Source organism: Lonchura striata, chromosome 14 (assembly GCF_050655825.1).
Source record: "Lonchura striata isolate lonStrDom1 chromosome 14, ASM5065582v1, whole genome shotgun sequence".
Taxonomy (NCBI): domain Eukaryota; kingdom Metazoa; phylum Chordata; class Aves; order Passeriformes; family Estrildidae; genus Lonchura; species Lonchura striata.
In genome coordinates this window covers 16,469,835-16,484,914 of record NC_140716.1, presented here as the reverse complement: position 1 = coordinate 16,484,914, position 15,080 = coordinate 16,469,835, and the positions used below count along the sequence as shown (strand labels likewise).

The 15,080-nt window shown below is 38.8% G+C and overlaps 2 protein-coding genes across 2 annotated transcripts in view; one reads left to right on the top strand and one right to left on the bottom strand.

Moving 5' to 3' along the window:
* Positions 1–15,080, top strand: part of IFT140 (intraflagellar transport 140) — a 78,738-nt gene that overhangs the window by 23,301 nt on the left and 40,357 nt on the right. Inside the window, exons 11-17 of the mRNA XM_021529630.4 lie at positions 28–119; positions 921–1,048; positions 2,527–2,644; positions 3,076–3,203; positions 6,871–7,018; positions 8,614–8,745; positions 10,897–11,093. Coding sequence (XP_021385305.1) covers positions 28–119; positions 921–1,048; positions 2,527–2,644; positions 3,076–3,203; positions 6,871–7,018; positions 8,614–8,745; positions 10,897–11,093 — 943 coding nt within the window. The remainder of the gene's footprint in view (positions 1–27; positions 120–920; positions 1,049–2,526; positions 2,645–3,075; positions 3,204–6,870; positions 7,019–8,613; positions 8,746–10,896; positions 11,094–15,080) is intronic.
* TMEM204 (transmembrane protein 204) overlaps positions 11,385–15,080 on the bottom strand; it is a 28,241-nt gene continuing 24,545 nt past the window's right edge. Inside the window, exon 3 of the mRNA XM_021529631.4 lies at positions 11,385–13,540. Within this exon, the coding sequence (XP_021385306.1) occupies positions 13,296–13,540 (245 nt within the window). The 3' untranslated portion in view covers positions 11,385–13,295. The remainder of the gene's footprint in view (positions 13,541–15,080) is intronic.

Sequence of the window (15,080 nt, the reverse complement as noted above, 5' to 3'; positions counted from 1 at the left end):
ATGATGGCTTTCTTGTGATTGTTCCAGGCTCTTTCCTTTGTGACTCTCCAGTTCTGTCTGTTCACGGAGAAAATCTGTACACAGTGGAGCCATATAGGATCCAGGTCCGCACCTGGCAGGTAAGGACTGAGAAAACCATGAAGGGATAAAAAGGCCTTGTTGTTTTCAAAGATTGGTGTTAGAGCTTAAAATAATGTGCATGATCTTTCTAAATCTATTAATACTTCCTTGTCATAATACAATACTCAAAATATATTTTGAGTATTTCAGCAGAAAGATCTTTGACATTTTGTGTTCTTTAAAAAGTCTGCCACTCTGAACACTACTACAGTGTAACTAATAAGTATTTACAGGCTTTAAGATGATCCAAATTGCATGCACATTGAAATACATACACTATTTTCAGGAAGATGTTCATACTGAATATTCTTACAAGATAATGAAAAATATCACTTGCACAATTTGTGTGAACCTTTGCAGCCTCTGCTAGGCTGTGAGAACTAAAAAGAGAAATCTAATTTTCAGAGTTCTGTGATACATAATTTTATTTAGGAAGCAAATACTAGATTTTAGAATGGGTGTGATTCATCACATAAATACAATGGATTTGTTTTTACAGCTATATATTTAAGAACCTTCAGGTACTTGATAATTCTGTACGTCTTTCACTTGGTAAAGGATGTTCCTAAAGAGGAAATTATTGCAGAAGGATGCCTTTAAATTTAGACTTTTCCTGAGGTTACATACATACCCGAAGCCCAGATTGCATTTGTGTGTGTATGTTTCTCCAATTTGCTTGGAGTGAGTCATCTAACATAGAAGTTCAGCAATTTGTGACTCAACTTGATATATAAGTCAAAATAAGTCCCTTCTAGTGAGGCTATGACCATACAAACCTGGTGTTACACATTTCTTCCCAGGGCACAATTAAACAGCTGCTCATGTTCTCTGAAGCAGAGGGGAATCCGTGCCTTCTGGATGTCTGTGGGAATTTCCTGGCTGTGGGAACTGATCTGTCTCACTTGAAAATCTTTGATCTCTCACGCAGGTATTAATAACGCATTTAAAATTATCTGTTTACAGTTAAGCTTGTATTTTGTGGGGAATCTTTAGCTGTTTTTGATTTGATGAAAAGCAACAGTCCATTTGAATCTTGAAACAATATATGCAGTTATGTGAACTGATGGTATATTTCCAAAGCAAGGGAGGAACCATGGAATTCTTAGGCAAGTCAGGGATTGATGATGATGATGTTTATTATTTTAAAAACAGGATACCATGAGGGATATTTGAGTGCATTTAAAAGTGTGTGGAGAATTTGTGGAAGATCAAGCTAGGAGTGTCCCATTCCTTTTGGTATCTTGAACAAGACTTGAATCTCAAAAGAGCTGAAATAAAACTAGGTCTTGTATCTCCTCATAAATCAGAAAACTTGTTTCAATGAATCTATGGAGAAAGTGAACCTAAAACTATTCTTTCTCCTGTTTAGGTTAAGGAGTTTACCTGACTTTGTTCATAGGTTACTGTACTCTCATACTGACAAATGTGAAAAAGATGCTGACGTGCCATTCATATTGAAAATGTAGCTGCTGATGACAAATGTATTTTTGAAAAGCTGAAAAACCTGAAGAGTGAAACAGATTCTGTTCTTTGGATGCTGTCACTAGAGGAATGCTAAAGTCTAGTTAGTTGCCCTCTGGAAACTACTTGGGTTGGGATCAACACATTTCACCTGCGACAGTTTGAAGGTTATTAGATTTGAGCAGGTTGTAACTAGCATAAATATTGGATTATGATGTTTGATATTGAGAAAAAATAGATTCACTTATGCATGCTATGATAAATTTTTGCATTTGGTACTGAAAATAGCCCTTCTCAAATTATGACACTTTAATTTCAGGGCACCATAACTGGCTGGGGACAAATGTTATTTTTATAGAATCAAACTTTTTTTTATGAGATTGTGTTATAGCTCTAGATTGCTGTCACTTCAAATTACTATCACTTTTTGCTGCATTCTTCGTTTCATGAGATTTGTCCTCTTTTTTGCTGACTGATTTCTGGGTTTGTATCTATACAAGCAATAAAATCTTTTTGAGATAATAAAATACAAAAATATGCCCTGCTAGTGACATTTTTTTACTCCTGCTGCACTATGTGCTTTCCATACACAGAACTTTTATGTAATGGGCTTTAGTCAACATTCATGATACTGTTCAACTTATTTCTGTGGGAAAAGTAGGCCTCTGAATTGAGAATTCTGTTCAGATGGTCTTGCCGTATAGCCATGTTTTGGGAATCCTGTAGAAGCACTGATGTTTATTCTTGCTGATTCATTGAGGAAAGAGTGTCTGTTAACTTAGTCCTGAAATAAGGGCAGTGGCAGCAATCCTCTGGAGAAGAAGTGGGAGTCTGGGGCAATTATGTCATATAATCAAAATGGTTTGCTTTTAAAAGTGTTACCCATAATTTGTTAAATTTCCAGTTGCTTGCCACCATATAATTGAAGTTTATTCCTTCCCACAGAGAGGCAAAAGTGCACTGCAACAGCAAGAGTTTATCCAAGCTGCTCCCTGGCCATGGAGCCATTTTGTCTGTGAAGTGCAATGCTAATGGCAGCAAAGTCAGCATCCTTGTCAGCAGGGTGAGGCACAGCTCATTACTAACCGTCTGTGACTTGTCCATTGGTTCATAGACTGGTGCGGGTCAAGATTACTGAGGATGCAAATCACTTTTCAGAAATAAACCCACCTAGTCCAGGCAGTGTATTGAGTCATGTAATGAAGTGTTATGTCCCAGCATTAATTAAGGTCTCTCAAGGATTGGTACTGTGCTGGAAACAATTCAAAAAAGGATTATTTTAGTTACAAAAGCTGCTTTGTAGCATTTTAAAGAAATCCAAGGCTGGCTTGTTGGAATAGAAAAAGAACCAGGAAATTTCTGGTATTTCTTGGTAAGAATGACCTCAAGTGATTACCAGCAAAGAAAGCTGAGAGTATGAAGCATATGGAATAAACTTATCTATTCTTCTTTTTGACTGCATGTTCCAGTACCCTTTGTTTTCCTTTCTTGTAGGCGGATGGGAATATTGATTCCAAAATCTGTTTCTATGATGTTGAAACGGACCAAGTTACGCTATTTGATTTCAAGGCTGAACAGGGAGATGATAGAGAGAACCTTTCTGCTGGACAAGGCATTGGGAAGTAAGGAACTTTTACTTCAAGAAGCATTAATGGCGGATTTAAGATGGAAATCTGCCCTGTGGAGACAAGCACACTTTGATTCTGACATTCCTCTGTCTTGGGAAGGAGCTTGTATGAATTTAATTATTTATTTCTAAAGAACTAATTAACACTGAATTAATTGTATGTCCATCAAGCTACATCCCTATCTATTCCAATACTGCAAGCTAGAGAGTGTCATGGTTTGACATTGGCCCAGTACTAGGTACCCACAAGAGTCATTTGCTTACCCTCGTCTTTAAAGTTGGGGGGGAATTAACAAAAGGTTACTGAGTTGAGATTAGGATTGGGGGGAAAACACTCTAAGGGCAAAACAGGTTTAAATGTAAAGGTATAAAGTATATTTATTATTAACAGAGTCAGAGGATGATCACGAGAAGTAAAATAAGCCCTTAAAACACCTATTTTCCTGCTAGCCCTTCCCTCCTTCCCACTGAAAGTGCAGAGAGATAGGACATGGGAGTTTTGGTCAGTTTGTCACTCAAGATCTTCTTCTGTTCGTTTAGGGAGAGGAGTCTTTCCTCTGCTATGCCATGGAGTCCCTCCCACAGACAGTCTTCCCAAAACTGTTGTGGCATGGGTCACTTATCCATGGGGTGCATTCATTGAAGGATAGGCTGCTCTAGTTTGGAAGTAAGGGCTCTATCTCTCTATTCAGGTCTTCTAGACTGCAGCTTTCCTCTAGCATCCACCTGCTCTGGCAAGAACACGTTTCTCATAGGCTGTGAATGGATTTCTGCATCCCCTGTGGACTTCATGCATTACCAGATGACTGTTTTAGCATGGTCCTCACCATGGCTTGCAGAGGAATCTGAACTCTGATACTTGGAGCACCCCCTCTCTCTCTTTCTTTTCCACTGACCTTGGTGCCACCATCTTGTTCTCCCTCGTGTTCTAACTTCCTCCTCTTCTTTGACTAGAAAAAACCTGCTGCTTGTAGATACCATTGTCAACAAGTTCCACTAATTCAAAGATTCTTGCAGGATTCTGCAATGCCGAGGAGTTGCTCCTGTCTAGGTTGTGCGTCAGGGAATCGCTCATCATGCCTTCACTGCTGGCCAGGCAGCCCTGGCACCCTTGCCGGGGCAGTGGTGGCCCCCGTGGTGCTGGTGTTATTGAACACCTCTCTTCACGTGGGGCACTGGGATGGGGAAGCTGCCACTGCCTTACTGCCTGTGGCGTGGCTAGCTAGGGGTGGCCAGGCAGGCAAGGCTTGCCATGGGCTGTGCCAGCATGGTGGCAGCCCTGGTGCCTCCCTACCCCTGGGGGAAAACTGCATGTGCGCTGTTCTGATTTTATTCTTAAATACATTATCACAGAGGCATTACCAACCTCTCTAATTGGGCCAGCAGCATGTCATGTCCATCTTCAGAGCCATCAGAGATTGGCTCTGTCAGACATGGTGGAAGCTTCTAGCAGCTTCTCTTAGAAGCTACCCCTGAGGTGTTTGCCCCCCCTCCCCCACAGCCAAAAGCCAGGCTATGCCAAATCAACACACCCTGAAGGCAAGCTCAAAATAAGCAGGAGGTAGTTCTTCAGCCAAAATGCAGCTGAGCCAAGGAACTCCTTGCAAAGGCAGTAGAGAAGATGAAGGAAGGGCTTATGGAGATGCTGGACAAATTCATAGAAGAGAAATTCAGGGAGAGCTACTAGCACTTTGGAAGCCATATCAAGCTAGAGATCTCTGAGGAGAGGATCATTTAGTGTTGGGGGTTTTATACAGAGGTATTACACGACTGGAATCAGGATCCAGATTTTTAAATTTAAAAAAAATCTTGGAAAGCTACCCTTCCTTGGAGAATTTACATAATAGGGAACTGAGAAGATGACATTCTGAAGGTCCTTGTAGGAATAAAGGTATTTCTAAAGTATAATAAAACTTGAGTTTGTGTGGGTAAAAACTCATGAGGTGTCTATTTAGAGCTGACACATTTCTGTTCATGTGAACTGTGCTGTAGGAAGTGCATTAGAAATCCTAGCAGCACAATGCAGTGAAGTGGGAATGCTTTTGAAAGTATGGTGTAATATTAGAGTACAAATTCCCATTTGATTTTACAATAATATTCTGGCTGTATTTTATGTAAGCAAAACCAGCATTGGAACAGGTGGATTGCTTTTTTAGCTACTATCTGCTATGGGTATTACAAGCCAAAAAAAAAAAAAAAAGGAATTACTCTCCTTACCATTGAAAGACAGAAGAAACTACCCAGCTCATCAAAAACTAAGGCCAGTGCAAATCTGGGGTCTTACATCCTGGTTAGTCATGCAGCAGTGTTGTCAAGAGTAAGTGAGGAAGTTGTTTCCAAGTGCAGTATCTTGTGTAACCCAACAGAGGCCAACCCAAGCCAGGAATGCTGTTTCAGTGTTTGAGTGTTGGATAGTGTCTGTGTGAATAATCCTTTTATCTGTGCTTCCTTTTGAAGTATCTTCAAATTAGAGTGAGTCAAGAAGTAGAAAGTGATAACCTACACCTCTTCTGCTTCTCTTTCTACCTCCTAAGGCAAAATTGAAACGCTCTTAGGTTTTTCTACACAAACTCTTTTTTTGATTTGCAGTTTTCTGATTTTGAATTCCATGGCAGAGCTAGGACTTAGGGAGTTTCTGCACCTCTTTGAATGTCTCAATTTGCCCTTTAGCCCTACTACAATCCTCCCCAGAAATTCCACCCTTCAGTGGTGACAGCAAGTGAGAAAATACTTTAATGATGTCTTTGTTTTCTCTTTTAAATAATTTGACATTTTTTCAGAAGAATAAATACTAAGCTATTGCTAAAATAGTGTGGTTCTGTATGTCTGTAGTTGACATAGCTGGCAATGAAGTAGTGAAATGCCCAAAGGAGGCAGTAAGATGTCATTATTTAAAATGCTGACAGAGACTGGCTTTCCCAAGGCTGCAGGGGAAGTCCTTTCTGCTGTTCCACGGTGCCTCAGAATTGTTGACATGCAGTAGCCAGGTGGTGGTTGGTCTCTTCTCCCAGATAACTTCCTATCTTCCTTACTCTTATTCCTGTTATCAATAGGATGAGAGGAAATGGCCTCAAGTTGTACCAGTAAAGGTATAGATTGGGTATTGGGGAAAATTTCTTCAGGTAGAATAGTCAGGCATTGGAACAGGCTGGCTACATCAAAAAATGTGTGAATGTGGCACTCTGGGGCATGGTTTAGTGGTGACCATGGTGGTGGTGATGGGTGCATGGTTGGACTTGGTGATTTCAGAGGGTTCTTCCAATCTTAATGAATCCATGCTTTGAAGACAGAGCTGAGGTGGCCCCTGTGTTACAGCAGCCGGCACTGAGTTAGTTTGAAGGATGTTCAAGGGTTTCTGTAGGACCTGCAATCTCAGGGCAGGCAGATTTTGAGTACCTATTTTTATAGGTGGTACCAACTTTTTTTCAACCAAAAATGCTTTATGTCCTGTCACCACTGTCAGTGTAACAGACCAAACTAGAAGTGTCACTGCCATGTGTAAAATGTCAGGAGTCAGGAAAATGTATCTGGTTAATGTTCTAATACAGAGTATAAGTAACTGAGGAATGATTCCTTGGCTAGAGCTTTATTTACACTCATGCACCGAATGGGCTTGAATTACTTTGTCTCCCTTTCTACATTTTTTTCTTGTCTCTTGGTAGGTTTGTAGTGGAGTATCCAGATTTGCACAGTCACATTCCTGCTTGCCATTTCTGGGACCAGAGTGAACCAAGACTTTTTGTATGTGAAGTAATTCCTGAAACAGGCCTCCAACCTCCAGACCAAAAGAAAAAACAGACTGAGGGCACAGTATGATCCTTTTTATTTATCTTTTTTTTTTTTTTTTTTTTGCATGGAGTTCTCCCTATCCAAGTAATAAGTCCTTTGTGCTTTTTTAAGGATGTAGGGGTGGGTAGTACACATTACTACATGCAAATTGAGTCATGAACCCTGTGTTTGCTGTCTGTGCTTCAGGCAGTCCCTCTATGGCAACTCTCTGGCTTGGGCCAAGCTTGCATACAGTGAAGAAGAAAAAGTGGGGATTTCTTTAGCTGTGATAGAATTTTGGGAATGACCATAATGCAAGCTTCTATCTGGGCTACAGTTTTTCAGGTGACATTATTGGGTGGATAGATAAAATCTAGAAGTTTGTAACTTGAAAAATTGCTGATTTTTAATCTTGAGTCCACTTTTAGCAGCAAGAATTAACTTGGTAGAATGACAGGGACAGTACTGTTAAGGTGAACAGAGAAATACGCTCTTCTACCCTATCCCTCTCATCTTCTACTTTTCTGGGGAGATATTGTCCATTTTTATGGGACTTCCCAAATTATCTATTATGTTTTTTTTACACTAGAAAGCAATTTTTATTGATCAGAAATTATCTAATCAAGGAGTTCTTTCATCATACAATTCTTCCCTTCTTTCCCTGCTATTGTACTTGTAGTGCTCCTTACCACTTTGTCTGTACAGAACTACCTATCCTGTATAAACATTGCATTGATTTGAAGTATCCATTTTAATCTCAAGTTTTTTGATTTGTACCTAAATTTAACTAATCTCATAAAATTAGATATAGAAAGCTCTTTGTGTCTTTTGTTGGTTAAAATGACCTTAGAAGAGCCATGGGAAGATCCAAGTAAAAAGGAGAAATGTGACAGTGATAGGGATGTCTCAAAAGACCGGGCTAGGGTGTTCTAGCAAAGAGAAGAACAATTCAACCTAATATTACTCAAGTAAAAAAAACTTTAAAATGGTTGGCTTCTAAGTAAAGTTGAAAAAAATATATAAAGGGAATGCCCCTTATTCAACAGAACATTTTACTGTCTGCTTATGCCTTACTAAATGAGAAGTCTGATTAACTTCTGCTGGAAATAAATATTATTTTAACTTGAGTCAGGTCAATATTTAAACTGTTAGAGGAACTATTTTTGCATGGATTATATATTTCCTGGGAACTCAAAGCAGTCAGTGAGCTGATGAACTTACAATGGGAACAATATGTTTTTTTAAAAAACAGGTTTTAAGGTCCCTTCCAACCCAAACCATTTTCTGATTCTCTTATTCTGTGATTCTGTTTCTTTGCCGTGATCCATATCTCTCAGAGAGATGCCTGAAGCAGCCATCTGTGCCAGGGGCTTCTCTGTTTATGGTGTGTGAAGCTAGTTGTGGAGGCAGAGGTGGAGGTCCTTGTGCAGGAGGACCAGTCTGGAATGCAGAGGTGCTGGCTGCTCGCTGCAGGGAGGAAGTGTGTGGCTGTGCCTTCCCAGCAGCTGTGTGCCTGAATGTATAGGTCATACTATTGTCAAGAGAAGCTTCTGCCAAATGAATATGGAAAAGAAAAACAAAAAGAAAGAAGGATATTGCAGCTTAAAAATAAAACAATGCTTCACTTCCTTTTCCAGATGGATGTTTGGATTATATCATTCTTCAGCACTGAAGAGCATGGCCTTTTGCTGCAGGACAGCTTTCCATTGCCTTCATCCTACCAGGTTCTTCTCGGCATAGAGGTGCCACATTATTACTTTGCAAAAAAGGTGAGGTAATCTCTAAGAATTCCTTCCCTTCCCAGAAATTCAGACTTTCCACTGTACAGGAATCAAATTTAACCAAATTGAATCTGGGGTTAGTAGAGCAACAGCAACTGCAAGGGATACATCATATGTAGAAATGGCATAAAGATAATTCTGATGCAGATGAACTTGACAGAACTGTGGAATTTGTAATGAGATGGCTTTTTATGGGCCTCGTAAACTGAATGTGATGTATAAGTGCAGGAGAAACAGGAATTACCAGGTAATGCAATTGAAAAAGGGATGTGGAAAAAATTCTGCTTTATCTAGTCACTGTACCTATTGCAAGTGCAAGAGGGATGTGTGTGTGTGATTTATGTAGGCCATAAGACAGGACATTTCATACTGGCTTTGGCAGAAGCATCCAACTTCCTTGCAGGAATACCTAAGTGAGCAGAACAGTCATCTTGCACCATCAGCAAGTGCCTGTCTGCTGCAAATGCGAAGAATGCAGACTCTAACTTCTAAAACTTGATTTCAGTCCAAAACCTTTTGCATCTCAGGTAAATAATACCCTGCATAATTCCATGCATCCTGGGCGAGCTGCAGCCTTTCACCTACAAATTGGTTTCTGGTGAAGTTCTGACCTGAGTTTCCTGGTGCTTCTTAGGATGATGATTTGCTCTGTTCCTGTCTTGTAGGGGGAGTGTAACAGCCCATTTACTATACTAATATCTTTAATTTTGTAAAATCTACAGGAAATTAATATTAAGGAGAGTTCTAATCTTCATGTAGTTTGGGAGCACTATTAGACAGGGAGTAGGTGTCTACTTATGTCCAGATTCACAGCAGCACTTTGCAATTCATTTCCTTCAAAGCACTGCCTGTTGTCAGTCTTCCTGTGCAGACTGAGCTTTTAGTGTTGTACTGTTTTACTCTTCTTTTTCCCTTAAACTGAAAGGTCAAATGTGATATGCTGCATTTTCCAATCTCTTTTAAACATTTTTCCATCATGTCTCGTGCCATTTTACTTTGATATTATGTTTCTCTCTCTCTCTTTTTTTTTTTTTTTTTTTTTTTTGACTTTGTGTGGACTGTTGCTGCTGTTAGTTGTGTTTTCGGAGGGGATGTATCTATAAACCTGTAAGTATCTGCATCGCTTTGGTGGTCTTCCTTCATCCTCTGCTCCTCTCTGTTGTTTCCATTTTCTTGGTAGGTGGTTGTCTCTTTATGGCAAAGTCACTTTTTACATCGCTTGTATTCATTTGAGAAACCAAATTTAGTAAAAGAGCGGTCTGCTTTAAATACAGCAAATCAAGTAGATATAACAAGCCTTGTTGACCAAGTTTCATTCCAGGGTTTCTCCTTATTCACTATAATGTCTTTACTGCCCTAGCTCCAGAAATTCCTCAAGTTTTAGTCAAACAGATTTGCACTTTTGATTTCTGTCTTTTACTTTACCTAGGACTTTCATTGTGTTATAATACAATACAATTTTTATTGGCTTCTGTATACCTTAAAATTTAGTTATCGTATGTAACTATATGATTAGGGTAGCGTGTACATGGATTTTGGCATCCTTCATGACTCAGATGATCTTCCTCTGTACCTGTCTTGGGAAAGTTTCCTTGTTACACACCAGGCAGATCATTTGACATTGAGGACTGAGATATTTGTTTTCTGCATAATGGTTGAATTGCTTTGAGTTGCCTTTCAGTGGGTGGTGAAAGTAGCCCTGAAGCTTCAGTATTCATAAGATTTACATAAAGGCAAGGGTAAAATAATTTAGTCTGTATAGTTAACTTTCAGAGCAGCAGCCTAATACTTGAGAAGAGACTAAACTTGGAGAGATGCTTATCTGAAATCTTCAGAAATCTGGGAACTTAACAGTTGCTATTAATAAAACGAGGTTACTTTTCTGTGGTATATTACCAATCTCCAGTGATCACTAACATAATGTGATAGTTCACTGCAATATGCTAATTTCTTCTATGACATTCCATATTTTGTGGTGTTTTCTAAAAGCTCTGAAACTTTGCAGCTATTGACACTATTGATTGTGGTCCTGCAGATATAAAAAACATGGACTGTGGTGGGAATAATACAATTAATTCCATGTACAAAGGAGTAAGTTTCAACCTGCTTGATACCTATATGACAACCTTCTAATTTTAGCTGGGAGAAGCTGAGAAGGGAGCATCAGAGTCTGGCTCAGGAACAGTCTCTCAGATGGCTGCAAGAAGACCCATGAGAGATTTCATTGGACTGGGAGACTGTGATAAGACCACCCAGGATGCCATGCTGAACTTCAGCTACTATCTAACTGCTGGAGACATGGATGAGGCTTTCAAATCCATCAAGCTGATAAAAAGGTATCAGAACTATTTGCATCTCGTTCTTCATGGGTGCAGTTTATTTTTGTTAAAAGTTTGAAGAGTAAATCCTCCTAAATTCTCCTTACATTTCCCTCTCTGATTTCATTCTCCTTTTCATTTTTAACCAGATGAAACATCTTTATCTCGCAGACATTTTAATGCATTCTCTGCTCATTCTTTGTCTATAATACATTGTGGATTTTTTTTTTGGTAAAAGTGAAATAATTACTGATAACCTGCAACCTTATACGGTGTCTGAATGGCAAAAATGTCATCACTAGAAGAAAATGAACATTCACAATTTTATTTATATATCTAAAATAATCACACCAATACTGAGTGTTACAGATTTACCAACCACATAGCTGAATTTTAAATTCACATGTACATTATTTTAATATGGATATTGCAATATTAGAGGAAATAATATAATGTCTCTCAAATACTCCAGTATTTTATTTTAAAAACTGCTCCATTTAATCATAACATATTGTTTCTGGAATTCTTTCTTTTTTTCCCAGAAAATGAATGCAGGCAGATGAATACTAATCTTAGTTGGTTTTTACAAACCTACTGCTAGAAGAAACTCTTTGTCAGCTTTATGGTATTTCCCCTAACAGTCTAGAGCAGTGCAGTTGTTCTAGAGCATCAGTGTCTGTGGAGTGTTGCTCATTTGAAATGTGGTGCAAAGCAGCAGTTGGGGTTGAGTTTCTTATCACATCCAAACTGAGTGCAGAACAGAACTCAAGAGCCAGCTTGATGATCACATTTTAACAAAGTGTGGAAATAGTGATAAAGAAGCAGTGTGCACACCTGGGAGTAACACAACAGTCCTAAGGAATTTGTAACATCCACAGGTCATGGTCCCTCAAACGTGTCACTTAATTGTGCTCAGAGCAGCATTCTGAGAGCACTTACACACCTGTCATTGCCTCAGGATCCTATATCCCACGTATTCCTGCATAATAGTTTTTGATGTGTTGTTTTTCTTTCTGAAAATTATATGCATATGACTTTTGTGAGGCCATGTGCTTCTCAAGGTAAGGATTATAAACATTATACCTAATTCTAAAGGTGTTCATTTTTCACTTCATTATATCATATTAAGTTATCAGGCAGGTTGTTTTCAAATCTCAAAGTCCTGAAGTCTTGTATACTTGTCTTATTCTCCAGTCTGGGTGCCTGAGTGGCAGCTCTGTTCTCCAATATTCCCTGTGTTATGTGGCTCTGATCATTGCTGTGCAGAGCTGGTGTCCTGCCATAGCATTCTAATGCCACAGCAAATCTTATAACTAGCTGAAGAGAAAAGAAACCATTTTGGGCTGGTATAGTTCTTTCTTTAATAGTTCCCAACAATGTAATTTAATCATATATCTGACTGTTAGGGAGTTCCAGTAGCCTCCTGTGGACATTTGCCCTTAATGTAATATTGAAACATTTTTTTCAGCAGCATATGTGGCCTGTTCTAGCTGTGTACCCTTCTCATTTGTAGCATCTGTTTATGCATAGGACGCTAGCAAACCTGTGCCTCAGCATACAAAAGAAATGTCTGAAAAAAATGCAATTTAATTCTTCTGAAATCCCTTTCTTTACATAAGAATAGTGAGAGTTGCTTTTGCCTTTTTACTCTCTGGTCTGTTCTGGGGCTAGGAGCAGGTGTTGCAGCTAATGTGAATTTGTTCCATGTAGAGAGGTGGTTAGAAGGACTAGAAGTCATGAAATTAAATGGCTTTTAAACCCATCATTTAATCTATAGTGAGTTTTCTGCTTTCTCAGATTGCCTGTTGACTCCCAAGCTATTGTTATTGGTCTCCTATAGCCTTTAGTTTTATTTTTAAGGAGCAGGAGAACTTGATGTAGACAGAGAAAATGTCTGGTTCCCTCTTTCCTGTATTCTCATTGCATACACTTGGCATCTTCTCCAGCTGACCCTGCTGCCATGCAGCCAACCCAACAATTCTGTGCTGTACAGCAGAAGGAGAGTGCAATACAATATTTTATATATTTATATATATATATATAAAACTATGTGGTTTATACATATGTATATAGATGGAGCCCATCTGAATAATAATTGAGGGCCTCTGCCCACACAAGTGAATGTTATGTCTTTCAATCCTTAAATTATAGCATATATTTATAGAAAATAACTCCAGTGCAGATCTCCTTGGAGATCTTTCGCCTTTCAGCTATGCTCTTTCAGCATGGTGACTCGACATAGTCATTTTCCAAGCCCTGGCGAAAGCGAGCGGTCAGGGTACGGCTGATGACGATGACCCGGGGCGCCATGCAGTCCTCACGCCTGTGGAGGATGTTCCAGATTAGAATGGCAGCTGCCAGTGTGGCCAAAAGGCAGGCTCCAATGTTCAGGTAGCAAGACCATGAGAGGTTGGTGTATGGTCCAATTCGGTAGAATGTCACCAGTCCGATAACCAGAACAAAACCTGCAAACAGAATGTTAGAGTTATTTTTGATGAGTTATTATCTTGAATTTCTGTGGTGGCAAAATGCCAAAGAATCTCAACATTTACAGACTCATAAGTCTGTAGTGCCTTTGCATCCCTATTATGATGTGCTGGATGTGTTTTTGAAGGCATATTTGATCCTCATGATACATTGAAAGAGAGTGCCTTAAACAAAGGCTCAATATTAAGTTTTAATCTGTTCACTCTTAATTTCAATTTCTTACACCCACTGACATGTATTTCACCTTGGGTTTTTGCCCCCATGCATTTGAATCACTTACACAGATATCCTTTTTCTTACTCCCATTGCCAAAAGAGAAAACAGCTGTATTAGTGGTGATAATAATAATAATTTAATTTTTTTTTTCACAGTATGTACTCTTATTCTGAAATTTTTAAATGTTTATTAAGGCAGACAACTATGTAAACTGCAAAGATGATGAACTGTGACATTCACATTCGCTAGACAGAAAGACATAATTCTGTCTCTCAAGAGAAGCACAAAGAGAAGAAGAGAAAACAATATTTATCTCTACTCGTTTGTTTTCTCCATGTGGAATTTAGTATCGAGATTGTTTACTTGAAGTGATTAATTAGAGTCTAGTGAAGGTTGTTTAAGTTCAATAACCAATTAGATCCAGCTGTGTCTCGGACTCTTAGCAGGCAGTCATGAGTTTGTTAGTTGATAAGTAAGAAGTATGTATGTAGAATAAAATAATCTCTCTTTAAATAGTATATTAATGTAATATAGTATTGTTTTAATAAAGCAGATCCTTCAGCCTTCTAATCTAGAAATAATTTCTTCCCAATTGGGGTTGCCTTTTTTTAGTATAATGAATAGCTAAATATCTTACAGAAATAATAATAAGCAATGAGTAAGTATTGTACTTAATTATAAGTAAAGATACTTTAATAAAGGGCAGATGAAGTAAATGGAACTTTGTGGTCCTACTTTTTCCTGCTGGAAAAAAAGTCTTATGAGGCAGAAGTAATGTCATACCTCCAGAAGCTACTGAAGGCAAAGTTTCTATTGTCCTCATAACTTTAGGCACAGTACTAAGTTCCCTAAAAGATAGGTAATATTAGAGTAATAACAGTGCACTTGTCTAGCATTTCTATTCAGATGTCACAAAGTGATTTGCAAAAAAAAAAACTATAAAAAGGAAAAATTTCTCAGTCTCTTTGGTGGTTACATTACTGATGAATAGTAGTAATGTTATTTCAGAAGTGAGGTAACTGTTCTAGTCATGCAGCAAACCCATGTTAGATCAAGGGTCAATCTTCATCCCTTTACACATCCTTTTTTATGTTACACCTACCCTTTCTTTGAAGAATGCATTGACGACCACATGATTACTTTTCTGCTGTCTGTTTATTGTACTTTCAGAGAACCATACAACATGGTTTGAGTTGGAAGGATCCTTAAAGCTCATTGCACTCCACCCCTTGCCATGGGCAGGGACACCTCCCACTGTCCCAAATTTCCCCAAGGCCTGTCCAGCCTGGCCTTGGATACAGC